Source organism: Rutidosis leptorrhynchoides, chromosome 5 (genome assembly GCF_046630445.1).
Source record: "Rutidosis leptorrhynchoides isolate AG116_Rl617_1_P2 chromosome 5, CSIRO_AGI_Rlap_v1, whole genome shotgun sequence".
Taxonomy (NCBI): Eukaryota; Viridiplantae; Streptophyta; class Magnoliopsida; order Asterales; family Asteraceae; genus Rutidosis; species Rutidosis leptorrhynchoides.
In genome coordinates, this window is record NC_092337.1 from 390,857,911 (window position 1) to 390,882,223 (window position 24,313).

At 33.7% G+C, this 24,313-nt stretch overlaps 2 protein-coding genes across 2 annotated transcripts; one reads left to right on the forward strand and one right to left on the reverse strand.

Moving 5' to 3' along the window:
* Nucleotides 1–4,622: 4,622 nt before the first annotated feature.
* Nucleotides 4,623–5,279, reverse strand: LOC139849828 (uncharacterized). The gene has a single exon (XM_071839449.1). It carries the CDS (start codon nt 5,277–5,279, stop codon nt 4,623–4,625), a length of 657 nt encoding a protein of 218 aa, XP_071695550.1.
* Nucleotides 5,280–6,303: 1,024 nt separating this feature from the next.
* Nucleotides 6,304–7,096, forward strand: LOC139849829 (uncharacterized). The gene is made up of 2 exons (XM_071839450.1): nt 6,304–6,467; nt 6,535–7,096. The coding sequence occupies exons 1-2, from the start codon at nt 6,304–6,306 to the stop codon at nt 7,094–7,096; spliced, it is 726 nt and encodes a 241-aa protein (XP_071695551.1).
* Nucleotides 7,097–24,313: the final 17,217 nt, after the last annotated feature.

The following is a 24,313-nucleotide window of genomic DNA, read 5'->3' on the forward strand; positions in this document are numbered from 1 at the left end:
ATATAAAAAAAAATTGGGGGACATTTGGTAAACACATATTTATTTTTTCGATATGTACATTATTTTTTGGTTAACTTTTTTTTCTATAGGTCCCTGCATTTTATATTGATTACATTTTAGTAAAAAAAAAAAAGTAAAAAAAAAATCGTGGGTCGGGGACCCGAAAGATTTCGATTTCTACAGTACGGGGAGGCATGGGGTCAATCAAAGGGTGACATAAATTTAGGATATAGAGTAATTGAGCTACTTTTCGCCAGGTTCGTTTGGTTGATTTTCAGTCATAAGTGTTTAGGATATAGAGTAATTGAGCTAGTTTTCGCCGAGTTTGTTTGGTTGGTTTTCAGTCATAAAATGGTTCATAATTTTGTGTCGGCACTTTGATTAAGAATCCTTTTTGGTTCCATCTCTTTATTTGTCTTAGATGTACATTCCTTTGTTTGTTTGGTGTTTAGTTTTTCTCGTGTTTGTATTGAGCTCTCGTTTTAATTATCGTGGTAGGTTGAGCTCGGATGTTTGCTCGTTTGTCTCCTTATTGTATATGTAGCTTCATCCTTTAGATGAAGTTTGTTAGTATATAGTATTATGTTTTTTTTTCTAAAATAAATATTATTTATTTGATTATTAAATTGGTGAACCCCGTGGATGATATGAAATATTGAATGTGGTGGAAATGATACTTCGTAATTTGCAATGAAAAAAGACAATACATGTGAAACTATAAAATAAAATGGGTAATGATATATCCACTGCTATTTTTATTATGTCCATCATAACTATGCATTAACAGATTATACGATATGACCTATTAATGCACAATTCATGGCGGCTGTAGTCTTAGTCTATAAAATTGTTGTAAAAATGGTTAATAATAATGGGAAAAAGGTAAAATGGTCATTTTGATATTAGGATTGGTATTCACGATCGAAAAACAAGCAATATTTATATAACCATATTTAGCATGTGTTTGTCAAAATTAACATATAGCTGGCTGAAAGTTAAATGAATAGTGGACTTTAAAAGTTTTACAAACTTACATCAAACTTTTTATTTTTTACAATTCAACCCCACCCTTTAGAATAGTTACCTTCATAGTTTTTATAAACATAACACAAACTTTTCACATTTTATAATTTAATCATCAAACTTCTCATCCATTATAAATTGTCTACACAATTTTCACTGTCCAATAACTACTCACTATTATTAATTTTATTATTAGCAAATCAATCACATAGTTTTTCACTTTATTATTATTTAACTTTTTTCTTTCATTACAAATTAACCACGTAACTCATTTTTTAATAACTGTTTTTTTGTTATAAAAATATATATATATATATATATATATATATATATATATATATATATATATATATATATATATATATATATATATATATATATATATATATATATATATATATATATATATATATATATATATATATATATATTATAAATAGTTTTTCCTATTTTATTAAATAATTTATATCAATCGTTGATGTACCTCTCATTTTATTGGTTGAGCATTTTATTCTTTTCGCTCAACAAGACGAAAACTAAAACAAAAAATGATGAATAATTACTTTTACGCTTATTACAAATCAATCACATAACTATTTTGGGTACTTCCTCGACAAAACGAAAAATAAAACAAAAAAAATATGATAAATAATTACCTTCTCAATAATTAACTATGTAAGGTTGAAGAACCGGCGCAAAGCCAGGTCGCCCAACTAGTTATATATATATATCTAAATGGTAAAGGCCAAGTGAATAGGAAACTTTAGAGCCTTTACAAACTTGCCCCAAACTTTTTAATTCTTATAACTCAATCACATTCTTTATAAAAGTTAATTTCATAGTTATTACAAACTTACCCCAAACTTTTCACATTTCATAATTTACCCATAAAACTTCTCATTCATTATAAATCGCCCACAAAATTTTTACTATCTACTAACTATTCATTATTATTATTATTATTATTATTATTATTATTATTATTATTATTATTATTATTATTATTATTATTATTATTATTATTATTATTTATATATTATCTAAAAGATAAAACACTATTTCACTATTCATCGATAGTAACCAGGGGTATTTCCGTCATTTCACCTTTTTTTTGTCTCCAACGATAAAAGAAGCAACTTTCGTAAAAGAACCAACCCTTCAATGTTACCAAAAGATGTCGAAAAAAATCCTTTTTTATAAAAAAATCAACTACCTTTTTTTCTCCCCCTCGATGATAAAAGAGGCAACTTTCATAAAAGGAACAACCCTTCAATGCTACCAAAAAATGTCGAAAAACATTATTTTTTACAAAATAGATCAAATAACTTAAAAAAAAAAGAGGAACACTAAAAGAAGCAACTTTCGCAAAAGGAACAACCCTTCAATGTTAGATGTCGAAAAAAATTCTTTTTTACAAAAAAAGAATAAGATTTTTTTTTAACTCGCATTCAAAACGGAGCCCCCGACGCGAAGCGATGGCTCCACAACTAGTTTCATACAAAAATTGGAATATGGAGCTTATGTTAATAAACGTTTAGTAAATTAGATGGAGCTTTATGTTGGTTTTTTTTTTTTTTATTGAGTTTTCATTTATGAGAAGGGAGGTGATCCTTACATCATTTTTTATCACATATACACTTTTTTACATAAATAGACAAGTTTGTCCTTGCTTTTTACATAAAGACAACGATGAAAATGTTGATTAATACAAGGGTAGGATATGAAATTCATGTAAAATAGTGTATATGGATCAAAAAGTGACGTGTGAGGATCACATCTGTTATGAAAAAGTTATAGTTCAAACAATTAGGCCCATATAGGGTTAGCTTGGCCATGCATCCTTACGGCATTTAAATACTTCAAGTGTAATTCATAATGAGAGAGTTGAGAGTTTAAGAAAAAGAGTGAAAAATCCTAAATCTCGTACTTGAAGACAGCTGCTCAGAAAAGAGACGATCCCGGGAGATCTAACCGTTAAATATTCACCATTTTTGGACAACTTGTTCGTGATATCTGGGCCAAGGTTTTCAACCGTAAGTATTTTTCTACGGAGGTCTGTATCTCGAGTTAGAGCTGCTGGAACAGCACCAGTTTTTGAGGTAGTGTTGTTCCTCTTTTGTCTTTAGATAGTTTTCATATACTTGTTGATTGTGATGTTCAAGAGTATGATGAAGGTTGTATGCCTCTAGTGTATCTAGAGAATAACTATTGTATTGCTCTCTATTTGGACTTTGGTGATAGTGGATTCTAAGTGGTCTACAGGTCCAGTGGGTTTTACTCTCGGTTTTGAGAGGTTTTTCAAGTAAAACGTTTCGTGTGTTTTGTGTATGCTTGATTATCTTTATTTGCTGACATTGGGGCTGATTTGAGTTGCATTTGGTGTACCTTATTTATTAGTACACTCATTTTTTCATACGTGTCGGGAAAGTGTTTGTCAAACGGGGTTTGTTTTCGCTTTTTAGATTGTCCGTTGTGACTTATTTCTCATCACTTTAAAATATAGAATGACATACAAAAAAACGAAGTAGATGATAAATAGTAAATAATGAATCGAGCCCGCGTGTTGTTGCGAAATATAATTCGCTCCATATTTTTTATAATTAAATTTCGCGCATTGAGGATTGATAAAAAGGTTATAAAGAAAGTAAACAAGTATTAAAATTAAAATGACTTAAAAATAGTTTTTGGTTATGATAATTTTTCTGTAAAAAAAACTTAATTTTCTTTTATTTCCTTTAACTTCTTGTATTTTTTAGCTTTGATTTATTTATAACCTAGCTTAAGGCCCGCGGAATCGCGAATTTCGTTCAATAAAATTTTGAAATATATTATAAATTATGTGTTAGTTCAAGTAAATATTTGGCACAAATGTTGTATAATAAACAATTGAAAGCAAAGAATGTAGTGAAACAAAATATGTAGATATCAATTAAGTATAATGCAATCCTTAAATAAAAGTAAAGTTCAACTGTTTAAAAAAAATTAATTTGTAACACCAGGTATAAATAAAACACGTGAAAATCATTCATGTTGAATATATATGAAAATGAGAAAATGAAAGTTAGAAAATAAATCAGAGTTGGGCTAAGACATAACAAAACGGGTTGTAGTATCATATTCTACATATATTATCGCTATCGCTATTTTTGTTATAGCAAATGATAATTATTAAAACGGTGTAATCTAGTTTTTATTTATACGATCGATTATATTGCCCATTATTTTTTAGTTGTACCAAATTAATTATCTTAAGTGGTCTTAATTATACTGTATAGTAGGGAGTATTTTTTTTTTTTTTAAATGTACTAATTTAATTATCATGAATAATTAAGATATAACATGTAGTCGTGAATAAAAAAATATAGTTTCCAAATTGAAACATAAATAGAAAGTTGAAACTCAACATAAAAACTTGAAACTTAAGGAAATATAATTACAAAAAGTAGAACTTATAAACACATAATTTTCTTTTTATCTATCTTTTTTTTTTTTTTGAAAAGCAACAATTATATTAAAAGATCAATCACAATGTACAACTCGAGAGTTTTATGCTAACTAAACAAGCCGTTAAGCCAACATACATCAAATGCACACGAAATTTACATAACAGAAGATTGAGGGTTGTGTAGCCAAGTATGCCAATCAAGATGAAGTGACTTGCTTCTTTTCCCAATCCACTCGAAAGCCTTGAGTTGAATCTCACATAATGCTACCAGAGTTGTCCAACCTTTTTTATTAAAGACCACTTGATTCCGGTTCCACCATATGAGATAACAACACGACCATAGAACCGCTTGCCATATCTTGGAACCTAAATCCGACATATTCTCGATTGTAGAGTCTTGAAAGATCTCACACAAACTAGCCGACGAAAACACATTAAATCCCCACCATTTGAATATCTTTTCCCAAATATCAAAGACTTTTTTACAAAAGAGCAAGGCATGGTCAAACGATTCCACCCCATCGTCACAAAGAGGGCAACGAACGGAGTGAAGATCAATCCCACGCTTGTCTAACTCAATCAAAGTTGGGATACGTTTTTTCCTCGACCTCCATATGAAGAGCTCGACTTTTTTGGGGACAAAATTATTTCTCAAAGTTTCCACCATATTAGAACCAACATTTAACAACTTTGAATCAATCAAATGAGTAAGTCGTTTTGTTGTGGACACCCCATTGTTCACACCTTGCCATCGCCATGAGTCTTGCTTATCCGGAGCCAAAGTGCACGAGTTGAGGTCGGATACAAGCATCACGAGGTCAGCCCATGTTCGGCCCCTCGGAATACGACTCCAATCCCAAATTTTCTTTTTATCTATCTACATCTAAATCTACACTTCTACACTATACATTATAATAAAAGTTTAATTGAGATATCTCGAAAACTTTCTTTCAATTATAGTAATTGGATTACTAAAAAGACATCCACTACCCTCATCATATAACCATCAATTTCTATTATTTAGCAATAAGTCACAATTAGCCACTAAACTACCCCTAATTACCCTTACACATACGGGAGAAAAAACATTGATTCGGGGTTACCCTAATCCCTGTCAGTTACTCCGTATTACATTCCTACAAAACCTTCTAACCCTAAATTATTCCCTAACATCGTCGTCATCTACACATCTATCTACTTCTGCTAGTGGTTCATAAATTAGATCACCATTCATTCTACTGATCCGACTCTTCATTCCAACAATCGATTAACAAGGTTATTATTTATTAATTTTGTATCACTAATGTATCTTTGTTAAATTTCATTTTTATGTTGCAGTACTAAAACGCCTATGATTGTAATATGGTTCACCGATTGAACTGCATAATTGTTTCATACTCTATGAAATTTCTCTAAAGTTATGGTTTATAAATTACTGTTTTGGGTACTTCAAAATTGCGTTTACATGAACTTCCTCTGTCAAGTTGATTTATTTCTTCATTTTGTATTGTTAACCTAAAATTAATAGATGATTTCGTTAATCGATTTTGTGTATACAATTTTGATATTTGAATTCGCACATTACCGTTACTACATTATGTGAATCGATTTTGTTTATACAATTGTGATATTTGAATTCACACATTACCGTTAATCAGTCTCCACTGTGTTGTTTGAGTTTGTGAAGGTACTGTGTCTATCATTGTTGTTGGTTTTGATTTGTGTATTTTGTTGTATTGATTTCTAATTTGTTTTGCATATGTTTTGGTCATACAAATGTAAAGCCTATTGGAAGTGGTAATGTTTTTATGTATTTTACATTATCTACAAATGTTATGAGTACTGTTGCTAATCAACTTCCATGGATTCTAATGGGTGATTTTAATGTCACCAGATATATTACTGAGCATAATTCAGGGTGTTCTTTTGTGACTGAAGATATGAAGCAGTTGAATGACTGTGTTAATAAGATTGAAATGGATGATCTGGGCAGTTCTGGGTTTCATTTTTTCTTGGAAAAAATCTTTAAAAAACCCTGCTTGTGGTGTCTTAAAGAAATTGGACAGGATAATGTGTAATGAAGCTTTTCTAGCTAGATATCCTCAAGCTAGTGCTACGTTTCTTCCTTATCTTGTTTCTGATCACAGTCCTATATTGGTCATTCCAAATGGTGTGCAGAGAAAGAAAAGAGCATTTAGGTTTATGAATCATCTTGCTGGAAAAGATGAGTTCTTAAATATTGTGGCTCAAGTTTGGGATACTCAAATTAGGAGTCACATGATGTTTCAGGTGGTTTCTAAGCTTAAACTTTTAAAGAAGAAATTGAATAAGTTGAATTGGGCTAATGGCAATGTTTTCACTAAAGTGAAAGTGTTAAGAGATAAACTAAAGCAAAGCCAAGTTGCTATTGATTTGGATCCTCATAATATTAGCCTAAGGAATACTGCTACAAATACTTTATTGGAATATGAAGCTGCAAATCAGGATGAGTTGATTTTATTACAACAAAAGGTTAAAATTCAATGGCCATCAGAGGGTGATAAAAATACAAAGTTCTTTCACAGTGTTTTAAAAAGTAGGGTGCAGAAGAGTAAGGTTGATAATATCTGTGATGCCAATGAGGTATAATGGTGGTCAAGTTGGACAACAATTTGTAAAGCACTTCCAAAGTTTTTTTGGGGGGAAAAAAGACAATGTCAATCCATTTTGGATATGGGGGATATTTTTAGTAATAAGCTTAGTATGGCTGAAGCTCAAGCTATGGTGGTTCAAGTTACTAATGAGGAAATCAAAGAAGCAATATTTGTCATAGAGGATAATAAAGCCTCTGGCCCTGATGGGTATTCATCACTCTTTTCAAGAAAGCATGGTGTATAGTGGGCCCTGATGTGTGCAGTGCAGTCAAGGATTTTTTCAATAATGGAAAATTGTTAAGGGAGGTAGTATACTTATTGCCCTCATTCCTAAAATGGACGCCCCTGATAAAGTGTCTGATTTCAGACCTATAGCATGTTGTAATGTACTTTATAAATGTATTAGTAAAGTTATTACAAATAGGCTAAAAAAGGGTTTGAATAAATTGGTGAGTTGCAATCAAAGTGCTTTTATACTTGGAAGGTCCATTCATGATAACATTTTGGTTGCTCAAGAGGTGCTAGAGGGCTATAATAGATCAAGTGGTCTAAAGAGATGTGCTTTAAAGATAGTTATCCAGAAAGCATATGATACTATTGATTGGGTGTTCTTACATTATATTCTGATTAAGTTTGGGTTCCATGAGAAGATGGTTCAATGGATTATGACCTGTGTTACAACAACTTCGTTCTCTATCTGCATTGATGGTGAAATTTAAGGGTTCTTCAAGGGTGGTAGAGGCCTTAGACAAGGTGACCATATTTCTCCACATCTCTTTACTTTAGTTATGGAAACATTAAATTTGATTATGATGAAGAATATTAAAGAAAATAAGGGTTTTAAGTTTCATCATAAGTGCAAGAGAATGTAGCTTGCACACATTTCTTGTAACAGACTGAAACACGGGCTAGTTGTAAGTGGACTATTTTTGCCCTTAGGGTTTGTGCTTAGTTTTAAGTGTTTTTATTTTAATTATTTTATTATTATTATATTTGTGTTGTGTCCAGTTTGTGACAAGGGTCCCAGAACAGGTTTGTTTATTTTATTCGAACCTCGTTTGGGTTACCTAATCTTGTGCGAAAGATATCAGATAACTGATAAATACCCGTGTGTTGTACAGTGTGGGAATTAATCCCAATTATGTGACTAGTGTGCTGTTTTTCCTCCCCATTTCTAGAAAATTCATCAAAAACACCGTACCTTCATCCCTCCCACCTAACCAAACCCTAATTCCCCATTGTTGATCTTGAGCTCGAATTGGTCTTGAAATCACGTTCTTTACACTACTAATTCTTTTAAGGTATGAATCATGAGCTTTCATGATCAATTTAGTGTTAAAATAGTGTTTTTAAGTGTATTTGTTCAAAAGCTTGATTTTGTGTCAAAATCCATGGATTTGATGTTGTTATGGTCAAAACTTTGTGGGTTTATAGTCTATAACATGTAGTAATTGAGTTGTGGTAAGTTTTGGTGTCGAAAACGAGCTCTAGATCGAGTTTTGGTGAATTTAGCTTGAAGTTCGTAGGTTGTGTTCAGAATCTGCAGATGATGAACACAGTCGGCAGACTGTCGGTCGACAGTCGACCTACTGGCGAGTGAACCGACTGACTGAGTTTGACTTTCGGCCGATTGTGAAATACCAAATAAGTCGACCGATTGGGAAAGTCAGTCGACCGGTTGTGTCAACAGTCGACTGACTGTCTACGTCAGTCGACCGAGACAGTCAGTCGACCGATTGAGGAGACAGTCGACCGATTGTGTGTCCAGGGCAAAATGTTTTACCAAGTGCCTTTTTCTAGTCGTTATGCTGCCCGTTTGTATTTTGGTGTTCAGGATGTAAATTTTGAAAGTGCATAAGTGTTAAGCATGAAAATTTTAGCGGACACATTTTTTTTTTACTAATTTGCTATAATTCGCTGTCAGTGTGTCTAATCTTGATGGGAACACTATTCTAACTTGGTTTTTGCTGTTCTCAGGAGATAAGGACAATGAGGAAGCTCAGAAATAATAACTGAGCAGTTGCTGGTAATTGTGAGTGGGTCTATCTCCGGATAGAGTTTAAGTAGCATATCATGCTACTGTGGTTGACTCCTTTACCATGCATAGTGTAGAAATTGCCATGTTAGAATATTATAGTATGTCTGATGTTGTATGTGAATTATGTGTACACTGTGTGAATGGCACCAGTCGGGCCTAGGGAGACTGGGGACTCGAGACCGTGCCTAGGAGAGGTTAGAGTCCGTATGAGGTCAACCGTGCTTAGGGGAGGTTGGGTCCATAGGCTACTGATTGTGGAGTATAGTGTGAATGATGCATCCCCTGCATCTGGATAACTATACTGTGAATTGAGTAGCAGGGACTATCGGTAGACTCAGGCCCGATCAGCTGAGAGTCGTGTGCTCGTACAAGCCGCCGATCCTCGTATTGTCTTATTGTATGCTAGTTGGTAGTTAGCAAGTGTTGTTAGTATATAGCTTGTGTGTGACTTAAGCTATATCTGTTAGATAGATTCCATTCACTTAGCGGTGCGCTAATCCCCTACATGTTTTCCCCCTTTGCAGGTTTAGGTACTGCTAGTCGGGATGGGTATTGATGCAGAAGACATGTTTGACAACCCTACTCTGATGTGGATTTTTGTTTAAATAATGTTTTGTAATAACGTAACACTGTTGTGTAAGCTTAAACTTAATTATACGGTTTAATGTAATGACGTGACTTATATTGTGTTTATTATTAAAGTCTTTCGCTGTGTATATATATAAAAAAAAAATGGCCGGTGTTACATTTCTTTTGCTGATGACCTTTTAATATTGTGCCATGGGGATGAGAACTCAATTAAGGTGATAAAGAAAGTGTTAGATGATTTTGGTCAGGCTACTTCTAAATATTAGTAAAAGCATGATATTTTATGGTAGTGTTCCAGCTAATGTCTAGGCTAGAATTATCAACATTTTACCATTTGAAGTTGGTCATCTGCCAATGAAGTATTTGGGTGTTCCTTTTTTGGCCAAAAGATTGAGTATTGTAGATTGTAAGGTTTGAATTGATAAAGTAAGGAGTAAGGTTAATAACTAGAGAAGCATGAAATTATCATATGCAGGGAGGTTACAACTTGCAGCTTCTATTTTAAGCTCTATGCAGCTTTACTGAGCCTTTGTTTATGTGCTTCCTCAAGGGGTTATTGAGGACATTGAAAAGCTTCTTAAAGGATTTCTATGGTGTCAATTTGAAAGTTGAAAGGGTAAAGCAAAAGTGGCATGGAAATTTGTTTGTTCACCAAAAGACCAAGGAGGTTTAGGTTTAAAATCTTTAAAAGATTGGAATGAAACCTTGCTGGTCAAACAGATTTGGAGAATATTGACTCAAAAAGAATCTCTTTGGGGAAAATGGGTCAATGTGGTTAAGCTTAATGGAAGATGTTTTTGGGAGATTCAACCTGGATCAAATGATAGCTGTGGTTGGAAGTTTTCGTTAGCATTAAGAGATAAGGTTAAACCACATGGTAGCATTGATATAAGGTATGGTAGAGATGATAAGTTATGGATTACTAATGAAGGTATCAAGGTGGTTTTTTCTACCTAACAATTCTGGAGTGACTTCATGATTAATAGGAATAAAGTAAATTGGCATCATGTGATTTGGTTCAAATTTTTTGATCCTAAACATGCCTTTATGTTATGACTTGCTGTTCTCAACAGATTAAGTACTCAAGACAGAATGCAAGTTTGGTTTCCCAATAAGGTGTTTCTCTGTTCCTTGTATGGTAAAGGTAGTAACTCTATTAAACACTTGTTCTTTCAGTGTGATTACAGTACTATTGTTTGGGAGAAGTTGAAGAGTAAATTAGTGTTTAGAGGACTTCCTAATCACTTGCCTTGGATTATCAATGGAATGGCTCAATACCCTTATACAAATAATATTTGGTGTATTGTTAATCGGATTGTGTTATTGCAGCCTGTGTTTACTTCATACGGCATGAAAGGAATAGTAGACTTTTTACTCAAAAGAAAAGGGTGGGCTACTGAGTTGTGCAGGGATATCCAGGATTACATTAAATTGAAGTTGCTGTCATTTAGATTTAAAAAGTCAAGTGTTGTGCTTATAGTTGCTAGAATGTGGGATTTAAAGTGGGATAATATGAGTTTTAGCATGATTTATGTTTCGTTTGTATTTGGTGTTGTTTTTGTTTTTGGGCTGGTGGCCTTGTATGTTTTTGTTGTTTGTTTTGGACTTGGGTATATCCAGCTTGTGTATGTTTTAAAAATTAATATAATTCACTTTTGCCGAAAAAAAAAAATAAATAAATGTTATGAGTATTGTTTTGTTTTCTTGTATATGTGATACTGAATTTTTTTATTTTTTTTATTTTGGATATAGGTGTATATGAGGATGTTTTGTCTACTGTTATGATTAATCAGGCTGTATCTAATGTTGTTGGTTGTAATATGTCAATGGAGGGCGGGGATTAATCTATTCTTCATGGTGAGTACATTTGTTATTGTTTGTTTTATCTATTGGTGATTGTTCTTCTTTTTGTTATTTAGCTGTGATTTGGATTTAGTTTCTATTTGAATTCCTGTATTTAATTGAGTATGTTCATTTATGTAAGATTTTTGTTGGTTCGTTAGACTTTTGGAAGTGAATTGATAGTAAGATTACAGCCAAAATGAAGAAAAGTCTTGGTTGCGACTATTTGAACAATTGACCCGTTTGAGTCAAAAAGTGTCAAAATGGGTAACAGTTGATGTGGAGACGTCCCATATGTCGATTTGAGTGATTTTTGAAGTTTTAGTCTCTTAAAAATGAGTTTAGGGTATTTTTTGGTTGAAATGGGAAATTATGAGCCATATGGGTCATAAGGATATATATTGAACCGTATGTAGGGTTTTGAGAAACGGAAGTTATCGACACATTCAAAATATTATTTCTGGGTTGTGAAAGTAATTTGGTTAACCCAGGTCTGTCAGATTGATATTTGGGTCATCAACACAAGATAATTAAGATTTTAGTAAAAGTGTCAAAAATGACTCTCAGGCTTACTTTGCGGGTTCGTGTGTTGAAAATGGTACAGTTTTGGTATAAAAAAAAAAAAATAAGTGGGTTATAAAGTAGACCGACAAGCATCAAAGTTATATATGATATGTTTGGGTTTGTTAGGTATAAACGGGTTATAATTTGATTTCAAAATGGGGATGACATGTTGTAGCTACTGTACAGGGCTGCACTTAACAGCAGCAGTCAAACTTTTTAGATTTTTGTTGTAAAGCCATAACCTTCGACCTGTAATTCCATTTTTGATAAGTAAGTTGTCTACAGAAAGGTGTGAAAGCCTACTTTCCAACGATCGTTTTCCAAGGGATTATATCTAACTTGGTTGGACCTAAACTCATCTGTAAGTTACTGTTTTATTACTTTATATTAAAAAAAAAGTAAAAAAAAAAAAAAATTTATTAGCTATTTCAACTAAATGTTTGTTTATACATTTAGGAATAATTGTTTGTGTGCAGTTAAAAAAAGTATTGTATAAAAGAAAATATGCATATATACTATGAAATTATTTTAGTTTCTTTTTGTGTTTTATTTTTTGTGGGTTATGTTGGTGATGTTGTTTCTTTTTGATATAGGTGTAACTAAATATTATTGAGATCTTGACAACTGTGATCCATTTCCACTACAATCTACAATCGGTGAGTGACACACCAGAATTCATGCTAGACGAGATTAAAGACATAGCACCTGTAGAAGAACAAGCAACAACAGCAATAACAATCTCCCCAAGAACAGCGACACTACGAACACATGTATCTACCATCTTAAAGTTTCGTACAATAATATTATACGCTAAACATATTGCTCATACAGGAAAAACACCGCCAACAGAAGTACATCAACCAGAAGCAAAAGAATCACCAACCGTACATTAACAACCACCAACCAAGAGAGCCCTATACGAACAACCATGTAAACACTAAGTACATTCATATCTCAGTTCTCATACAAAGCCAAAACTATAACGTAACACATCCAATTACAAAAGAAACGAAACCTGATGATACAAAATCACAGCAGTCAAAACTGAAGTTGGATGGGTTGGCAACTCTTTGTATGAACATCAAAATCACATCACTCAAAACTGATCCAGGAACGTTTAGTATTAACTCATCAGTTAAATGCATTATATTTTGTTATCTTTTATTATGCATTATATTTTGTTATGTAACTGTATCTTTTATTATGCATTATTCCAATTTTTTGAATTAATTTTTTGCTAAGTGAAGGTGTATTATGCACTCAATGTTTTTTTATCGTTGGTTTCAAAGCGATGCAAAGCTAGCTTGAAATTATATAAGGTGATGTGTTGAGTTAATTTTCAGCTAGGCTCAAGTCGTATCAAAATCTTGAGCAAGACTTCTGTTTATAAACTGAATGAAATATGTGCAGACTGTGATGGATATGATGGATATTATTTTACGATGGTGATTCTACGTAGCAGCAGTTTATCATTTTATAACATAACGCAGGGGCGGATCCAGGATTTGCAGTCACTGGTGTCACCGGCTAAAACCCAAAAAAATTTGTACTAGCTGTTTTATTTCAATGGTGTCATTAAAAAAAAATTACACTATCCACTGGTGTCATTAGTTAAAAACCCAAAAATTTTCCCATTACATCGCGTATTTCAGTGGTGTCCCGTGCCACCACACTCAACACACTAGGTCCGCCCCTGACATAACGTAATGACCTGCTTAGGTACTTGTGCACTCGGCTTTTGTTTATGCAATTAGCATGCTTATATACCTAGAGGCTAGAACATAATGCATTTTCATTTATGTCTTTAGCTTTTGTACTTAACTTTAGCAACAACTTCTTTATGTAATATCAGTTGTGTTACCTATTGACAAATTATAGCATATCGTATATGAACAACATCTTTATGTTGCTTTCATCGATGTGCTATTAAATAATATATATATGATATTTGTAATAAAAAATATATGATATTTGCAATTTTTATTATCGAAATTTGCAAATCTTGCGGGTCTTAAGCTAGTTTGAAAATAAAATAATTAAGAAAAATCTAAATGATACGTATTTTAGTAGTATGAAGTAATCTAATGATTTTAATGGTATGGAGTAATATTATAACGGGTGAAAATTTAATTTCACCTTCCATAAGTTGATGGCTTTTCTTAAAAGCTACATCTACCAATTTTTTTTTTGGAACAGCAACATCTCTTTATATTATAATAACAAACATAAAAATAGATCATATATATTGTCAACTTTTAATCATAGCCTTCCATTAAAATAAATCCTTCAAATCTTGACCATTAGATTAAACACTTAAAGATTATGACCTCATAAACACCTACCATCATTATTTATTTACTCAAATACCCTCAGAATACATTCCTTGGAAAAAAAACACGGGCTAGAAAGTGTATTACCTCCGTCAGGATCTACGACCTCACCTGAACATTATCCCATTAAAGAACAGATTAGTTCCAAATGGAAGCGAGATTGAAGCTTCAAGTACGAAAATGTTGACTTATGACATTATTATTATTATTATTATTATTATTATTATTATTATTATTATTATTATTATTATTATTATTATTATTATTATTATTATTATTATTATCATTATCATTAATAACAATATTATTATCATTATTATTATTATTATTATTATTATTATTATTATTATTATTATTATTATTATTATATTATTATTATTATTATTATTATTATTATTATTATTATTATTATTATTATTATTATTATTATTATTATTGAAAGTCACTTCAAAAAAATACCTCTGTTCCGAACCCTAATCTGTTACGATCATCACCATCAATCGAATCAAACAAATCATAAGTCTTCCATCTTTACTTTTGTTTTCTTCATACCCCGCAACATTAGATTTAAGAAAAGACTTCGTAAAATCACATATAACTATGAAGCAAAGTTGTCGTATCAAATTAGGGTTCTTCGTCGTTGATACGTATATGATTATCATTTTATTACACATATCCACTCCATTATCAGGTAATTTTATGTTCATCTATAGATAATATGAATTTTTTTTTATTTTATCAAAAGAAGATGTTTTTTGATTTTGATCTGAATTAAACAATAATATTGATCACAAATTCACAATCCATTTAAGTTGCAGATTCGGATTCGATTGTATCAAAACATGTCGAGAGTTTAAAGTTTTCTAATCAATCACCTATAGTCGACTATTAAGTAAATGGGATCCTTTTAGTCTTCAACTTAAAGTTTAGAAACTCAGGTAATCACATTCTATTTCAATTACCTTGAATGACCTCAGTTCATGTCGGATTACAAATACAATTATTTATGCTATAGTCTGCTCTAAATTAATTGTGTATATGATGTATGTTTGTGTTTTTATTATGATTGTTAGTCTAAAGTTTGATGTAAGTCTAGCTTGTATGATAAGATAAAACCAGCTGAAACAATATGGTCTGTTCCTTAAATTAAATTTGCTTAGGAACTAATTTAACTTTAAGTAGCATGATTAACAACTTATTACTGCCTAGATTGTTAGATGACGATCAATTGGTTGTTAACTTGAAGAAGCAAGATCCAGATGTGAAATGGCCTAATATCACAGAAACATGGGAATCGCTTTCTGTTGGAGTTGCACAACTTTTGAAAGGAGTTTCTGTTTATTTAGTTGGAGAATCATCTGAAATTAACTATAAAGTATCTCGAGAGCTGGCAGTTGGCCTTGGGTACGTTCTAATGTGATATGTAATTCCTAAATCCTGAATCTAATCGAGGAATCACTGAATCTCAATCTGAAAGCTATGAACAAGAATTAAGTTTCGAAACTTGAAATTGGGGATTTTTATTAATATGAAGAACATAGTACAATTAGAGAGAAAGAGTACAATTGAAAACCTAACAATACAATTGATTACAGATCTTTATATCAACAACTAACAATTCTGTTTACAATTCAGTTACAACAACCAAGCTCTCTTCCCGCCTATTGTATTTTGAACAGCTGAAAGATGAGTTGACCCGATTAGTTTGACCTGCACATAAATGGCACGTGCACTGCACGTGACTACATAACAATCCCCTTCCCTTGAAATTATTCTTGACCACAAGAATTGAAATCAAAATCTGGAAATCGCAACAACAATTCTTCAGCTCGTTCCCAGGTAGCATCATCAATTGACTCATTTTTCCATTGAACCAAAAATTGAATGTCTGCTCGATTATCACGTTTGACCATCTTCCTTTCAAGAACTCTCGTGGGTTGAACTGCAATTAACCCATTTGCATCCAAATGTGGCATGGTACCTATGTGAGTAGGAACTTCCCCTTTGTGCAATTTCAGTTGTGACACGTGGAAGACTGGATGTACCATTGATGATTGAGGCAACTGCAACCTATAAGCAACTTCTCCAACCTTTTGCAAAATGGGAAATGGACCATAGAATTTAGGGGAAAACTTATGTTGTGCTGCCCCCTTAGAGTCACCTGACGAAATGGCTGCAATTTCACATAAACCCATTCACCAACCTGCAGCACACGTTCTGTTCTGTGTTGATCAGCAAAATACCTCATACGCTCTTGTGCTCTTTTTATGTGAAATTTCAATAATGCAATGGCATTTTCTCTAGCCACTAAGCTTCTGTCAACAGCTTCCACTCTACTATGGTGTGGCACATATGTAGTGGTTGATAGTGGTGACTGCCCATACACCACCTCAAAAGGAGTAGTTTGAATGGCTGTATGAAAATTTGAGTTATACCAAAACTCGGCTAGAGATAACCAACGAATCCATTGCTTAGGTTGCTCACTTGTCATGCATCTCAAGTAGCATTCAATGCTCCTGTTGACTACTTCTGTTTAACCATCTGTTTGTCGATGGTATGCAGTAGAGAGATGTAAACTGACATTAAGGGACTTAAAAAACTCCTGCCAAAATAAACTTGTGAAGATTTTGTCCCTATCACTAATGATGATTGATGGCAGCCCATGAAGCTTGTACACATTATCAACAAATGCCATTGCCACTTGAGAAGCAGTAAATGGATGAGCTAAGGGAATAAAGTGAGCATATTTACTCAATCTATCCACACCACAAATATGACATCCTTACCACCAGATTTGGGTAGACCTTCAACAAAATCCATTGAAATTTCAGACCAAATTCGATTTGGAATGGGTAGTGGTTGCAGCAAACCTGGATTTTGAGTGAGGTCTGGTTTGCAACTTTGGCACACATCACAAGCTCTCGCATAGTCTCTTACATGCTTCCTCATATGGTTCCAATAGAAACAAGTAGATAACCTCTTCACAGTAGCTTGATAGCCAGAATGTCCCCCTAAGGAATCATCATGAAAGTGTTTAAGTAATGTCAACCTCAATGCCTTGTCTGCCCCAATCACTACTTTATTTTTCCTGTACAAGATACCATTTTGCCATGAGTAGTGTTTCACTTGAGTTGGGTCTGCATTCATCTTTGAAATGATCTGCTGTAAATCATTATCCCCCTCCACACTCTTAGTTATTTGTGCCTACAAATCATGACTTATGGTAGTCAACTGAATCTGGAAAAGTTGACCAATACCCTGGACACGAGACAAAGCATCTGCAGCAGCATTCTCACTCCCTTTTTTATATACAATCTCATAATCAAACCCCATTAACTTGGGTAACCACTTCATCTGTGTAGGAGTAGTGATTCTTTGGTCAAGCAGATACTTTAAGCTGATGTGGTCAGTCTTGATGACAAAATGCCTATCAAGTAAATAGCCCCTCCATTTTTTCAAAGCTAATATCACTGCCATGAATTCCTTCTCATAAGTAGACAACCCTTGATGCCTATTGGACAAAGTTCTGCTCAAGTATGCTATAGGATGGCCATTTTGGTGTAACACTGCTCCAATACCTATACCTGAAGAATCAATTTCAAGAATAAATTGTTGATCAAAATCTGGAAGTTTAAGTACTGGAGCTTTTTGCATTGCTAACTTTAATGTCTCAAAAGCCTGAGTTGCTTCTTCTGACCACACAAAGGCATCTTTTTTCAATAGCTTGGTTAGAGGCAAACTGATCATAGAATAATTCTTGATAAATCGCCTATAGTATCCTGTCAAACCCAGGAACCCCCTCAACTGCTTCAAGTTAGTTGGTGTTGGCCACTTCACCATAGCTTCAATTTTTGTGGGGTCAGTAGATACCCCTTGAGCTGAAATAACATGACCCAAGTACTCCACTTCATGAGTAGCAAACACACATTTAGACAACTTGGCATAAAGCTGATGCCTTTGCATAGTAGTGAGTACCAATTTTAAATGTTCCAGATGAGTTTCCAAGTTTGGACTATACACCAAGATGTCATCAAAAAATACCAATGTAAACTTCCTTAAAAAAGGTTTAAAGACATCATTCATTAAGGCCTGAAATGTAGAAGGTGCATTTGTTAACCCAAATGGCATCACCAAAAATTTATAATGACCTTCATGTGTTTTGAAGGCTGTTTTAGCAATATCATCTTCATACATACGGATTTGGTGGTATCCAGACCTGAGATCCAATTTAGAGAAGTAACAGGAACCACTTAATTCATCTATCAACTCTTCAATAATTGGGATTGGAAATTTATCTTTAACTGTATGTTTGTTTAACTCCCTATAGTCAATACACATCCTCCAAGACCCATCCTTCTTCTTAACCATCACAATAGGAGCAGAATAAGGGCTTTGATTAGCTCTAATGACACATGTTTCCAACAATTCATGTATCATGCTTTCTATGGCATCCTTTTGACTAGGTGGGTGCCTATATGGCCTAATGTTGATGGGTGGGGTACCCTGTTTTAAGGGGATTCTATGATCAAAGGCACGTTTGGGTGGTAAACTATTGGGTACAGCAAATACACATTGGAATGCATCTAAAAGGTTTTTGACTCCATCACAGTTACTTGTACCTTTGTCATGTGGCTGCCCCACCTTTGTCTCCATATTCCAAAGGACTGCAGGTAAACACACATAGCATTGCATTGTACAGTGGGTTGAAACAAAGCTTTACTCAAATCTTTCCCTTCTTTAACTTGAGATGGCATCCTATGCTTACCCCTTAATTCTAACTTCTTGCCTTTGTACACAAAAGACATCCTCAACTCTTCAAAATTCCATTTAATGTCTCCTAAAGTTTTTAACCATTGAACACCAAGTACCATCTCACTGCCACCCAATGGAATTAACACTATGTCACTAACAAAAACTTGGCCATATATGACCCAACTAAATCGTACACAAGCATTTGAACTAACCAACTTGTTCCCACCTGGAACAAATACCATCATGGGCTCTGTATTCCTAAATTGACAACCTAACCTCTTAGCAGTGTGCAAATCAAGAAAATTATGGGTACTTTCAGAGTCAATCAAGATATTGACTACTTGCTTCTGCACATACCCAACAACTCTCATAGTCTGATATGTATCAGTTCCAGTCAGTGCATTTAAGGAAATTAATGGCCTTTCTTGATCACTGTTGGCCAACATGTGATCATCATCCACCACTGCCTCAAAGTCTTGAACACCATCACACTCTTCCATCTCCTCTTCAGTACAAGCCAACACTTTTAGAGAGTATAACTGGCCACTGCATTTGTGACCTGGAGTATACCTTTGGTCACAATAGAAGCATAGAAGTTTAGCACGCTTTTCATCTATCTCCTTTTGTGTCAATTGCTCCTGCCACCTTTTGGTGTGTGACTTTTTGATGTACTGCTGTAATCTGGTGGCATTAGTGCTAGTTGATTATTTCCCCCACCATGATTCACATCTTTGACCCCACTCCAATGTCCAGTAAATCTTGAGTTGCTAGTGTTCACTGCATTCACTTTAGGAGTTGGAAGTAAAGGGGTGTACCTTCTCTTAGTGACAGCTATAGTTTCTTCTTGCATTCTTGTCAACCTCATAGCATCTTCTAAGGTGTGAGGCTTGAACATTCTAACAGGAAGTTCTATATCATTTTGCAGGCCAGCCAAGTAGAAGCTAATTGACTGTTTAACACTAACCTCCACTTTATTCATCAATTACTCAAACTCATCATTATACAACTGTAAAGATCCTGTTTGCCTTAGATTTTTGAGTTCAGCCAATGGATCCTCAATTATAGGTCCAAACCTTCTTTGAACAGCATCAGCATAAACTGCCCACTCAACATCTTCTCCATGTGTTTTAACAAATTGCTGATGCCACACTAATGCCCTCTTATACATATGAATTGAAGCTAACCTCACCTTCTCTTCTTCATCAATTCTGTCTGCTACAAAGAACTGATTGCAACGATACAACCACTCCTTCACATCATCTCCTTCAACTTTTGGAAATTCTAATTTTGTGAATCTTGACATTTGTGTACTTCTATGGCTAACTCCTTCACCATTCTTGGACTTCTGCATCTCTGTTGAGAGATATTTATGTTGCAAGATCACATCATCTAACTTGCCAGTAATTGCTAACACAGCTTGACTTAATTCGGAAACTGTAGATCGTAACAATTCGAAAGCGTTGTCGTCTTCACCGGAACTTGCCCTAGTAGAGACCACCATTGATGAATTTGCTGCAAATTCAATTTCAAGCCCAATAAATCGCTCTGATACCAATTGATATGTAATTCCTGAATCCTGAATCGAATCGAGGAATCACTGAATCTCAATCTGAAAGCTATGAACAAGAATTAAGCTTCGAAACTTGAAATTGGGGATTTTTATTAATATGAAGAACAAAGTACAATTAGAGAGAAAGAGTACAATTGGAAACCTAACTATACAATTGATTACAGATCCTTATATCAACAACTAACAATTCTGTTTACAATTCAGTTACAACAACCAAGCTCTCTTCCCGCCTATTGTATTTTGAACAGCTGAACAATGAGTTGACCCGATTAGTTTGACCTGCACATAAATGGCACGTGCACTGCACGTGACCACATAACATAATGAAATTTGTAACACTTGCATTTGTATTAGTTGTATACGATTATAACTTCGCCTTTTCTTATGCTTATTAGGTATGCACCACTCGACACAAAAGAGCTACTTGAGACTATTACTAAGCAAACAATTGATTCATGTAAGTGATTTAAGAAACCACTTTCTAGATTTCAGGTTCATCTTATGTAGTAGTATAATAAATGAGTTACTTATTAAAAATGGTTTGTGATTCGAAGAACAAAATGATACTCTTGTTCATAAAATATTTGTAATGAATTTGTTTATTAAATATTACATGCTAGGCCAATTATCCATCCTTTGTGTCATCTCTGGAAATGGTACTGGTGGACCAACAGGTATCAGTGAATTGCTATCTTATACATTTAAATATAATAATGATATAGTACATGACGATCGATCATGTACTGTGTTAAAATGAATATTTGATGATGAATCGAATACGTAGGTTTATTTTAAATAACTGGGTGTATTAGGTGATTAACGATTTCTTGAGCATATGTAAAAACTATCAAATTTAGGCGAAGGATGGTACTGGATACAAATATATGCGAGATATATTGAGGGAAGAAACAAACGCTACATTCCGAGACGTATATTAATATCCATTCAATCTCGATGGTCATCGTTGGTGAGTGTGGTAACGTTTTTAAATATGCGTTTGTATCTATGGTTATTACATCGCTTGCAGGTAAATCCTCTATTCATTTGTTTGCGAGGTTTTGATTTTTAATATACATTTTCGATATGGCGATCCGTTCTTTAGAGCATGTTTTGCAGTACGGGGAACAGAATATCAGAAAAGCCGTTCCGTTAGCTCTTGGTCTCCTATGCATTTCGAACCCAAAGGTCCATGTTTTGAAACTAATTAGCAAATACCTTTTGTTATATTTGATGATAGGATGTAGTGGACTGTGTGGTTGATGAAGCTTTTTTTTTTTTTTTTTTTTTTTTGATTTTACAGGGTGGACTATATATAAAATACTGACATACGTGGGTCACTTACAAATTTAATTAGCTCGGGTTGAGCTGCAACAGTCAGAAAAAGAGCACTAGAGTTACCAGTACACTGTCATTAATCATAAACAACAATGTAAGATACATAATGGGTTTGAATCAAAATGGTCACTTGTATTATATATGCGGGTCACAGGTCAAAATGGGTTGGAATCAAAATGGTCACTTGTATTGTATATGCGGGTTAGGGGTCAAAATGGGTTGGAATCAACATGGTTACTTGTATTGTATATGCGACTTAATAACACTTGTAATCAAGATTTTAGTACTTGAAGATTTTAGTACCTGAAACTGTGACTGAATAAGATAAGACCCGAACTTTTTAGAAGACGGATCATTTGGCTTACTCCCAGCCAAAAGAAACAACGACTTAATAATTGGCAAGAAAACACCACCAGCCCTTGCAGTCGTACTAGGCATTGCAGGAGCAATCAAAGTCTCACTCAAAGTCAAACCATAGGACAACCCCAATGTACTCTTCCCTAACCATTTAACAAAATACGTTGCAATTCTATCACCTAACCCAGTCTTAACAAACCCATGAGCGAAAAAGAAAGAAATCACAATCAACCAAATAACTTCATTATTACACGCACTAAATGCTTCTGAAAAAGTTAGCGTTTTAGTTAATATCGTCGTTGTGAGACCAAGAAAATCCCACGCACCAACGGGCAATGGAGATAAAACAAGGCCCGAGATAGTGGACACAAAGATAGATAGAAGCTGCCATGCTTGATCAGTTACTTCATCCGGTTTCTCAATAACAAAACGTAAAATTAATGCAACTGCAAGTGAGAGTACTAAAGGTACAATCTTTGCACCTTGTGGTTCAAATTTAGGCGGTTCTGTTATCAAATTGTCATCATTTGACGACGATACTATAATGGGCCTAATGAGTTTTGTGGGTTAAGTAAATAGAGGCTTAGTGTAACGATTAGAGGTGATTAGTTGTGGCGGGGATCTGATGAGAAGCGAAAAGAGTGGTGGACAAATTCGGTTATGTAAATATGTTGATCTTGAATATGGCAAGATTAATGCAGTTGTGAAAACTGAAGAGGTCTCCATTTTGCTATCAATGGAGATGAAAAAAGTAAAGATTTTTGAAACATAAGTTTGTTAGTAGGATATTTAGATGAGATTTTTTGCAATATGATTATAATTAAACTTAGTAATTGGAGGCTATTATTAGTATTATTAGCTTGTAGTATGATATTTTGTTGAGATTTGATGCAATGGGTGATAATGGGCAAGGCAGAAGGAAAGTGTGTGACTGTGCTGTATGCTCACTTACTCACTGCACATGCCATTCTAAAGAATGTTAAAACGTGTTGAATTTGATACTACATTATTTTCAAAAGTAGCATTTTAAAAGGAGAATTGGGGTTTTACTAATATGTTAATGTTAATGTGTTTGAAAATGATAAATAGATGTTTGTGCTATTAATTACTCCGTATTATTCTATTAGTATGGGTTAAGTAGTATTGATGTCTTTGTCGTTTTTGTGTTCGTTGTCTTAGTTTGTTAGTTTGTTTATAGCGTTTGGGTTTTATCCAGTTTGTAGTTATCTTAAATTGTTTCGGATTTTGGTTCGGTTTGGTGAAGATGAGACTCGGCATAGATAGTTTGTTAGGTTGCCGCTTTCTAGGTACGAGCCTCATCGAATTTTCCCTTGTGTATCCTTTGTTGAAAATGTTTTCTATTTGAAAATGTTTTCCAATTTTATACAAGTTTTCATTATTTTTGCAAAAAAAAAAACAAAAGTAGTATTGGTAGTCAGGTCAAAGTGTATCAGTTGTAAATAATGTTTGGCCTGAATATGATATGTATCGTTATTAAAAATAATGTTTGGTCCATAAAAAAGCCACGCGAATTCACGGACATTATTCGATAGCTTTATTATATGATTTCGTCTGTTAACTCGCAACCATTCAAATAATATCATATATTAGTTTATGGAGTTTCAAATTACTTCTTGATTAGTCTCATAAATAAGCCCCGCGAATTCGCGGGCATTAAGCTAGCTTTATTAATAAAAAATAAGCCCATACCCCCTAGCGAGACACTAGAGGGGCGTGAAAAAACCAAAAATTACAATGGCTTAATGCGCCATGAATCCCAATTACAATTATAAGAGCTTCTACTACAAGCCCAATTAAAAGACACTATTTGTATCG

Coding starts and splice junctions, on each gene's coding strand:
- LOC139849829 (XM_071839450.1), top strand. CDS start 6,304: ATGAGTACTGTTGCTAATCAACTTCCATGGATTCTAATGGGTGATTTT. Junction 6,468..6,534: donor GATGATCTGGGCAGTTCTGG/GTTTCATTTTTT, acceptor GAAATTGGACAG/GATAATGTGTAATGAAGCTT.
- LOC139849828 (XM_071839449.1), bottom strand. CDS start 5,279: ATGCTTGTATCCGACCTCAACTCGTGCACTTTGGCTCCGGATAAGCAA.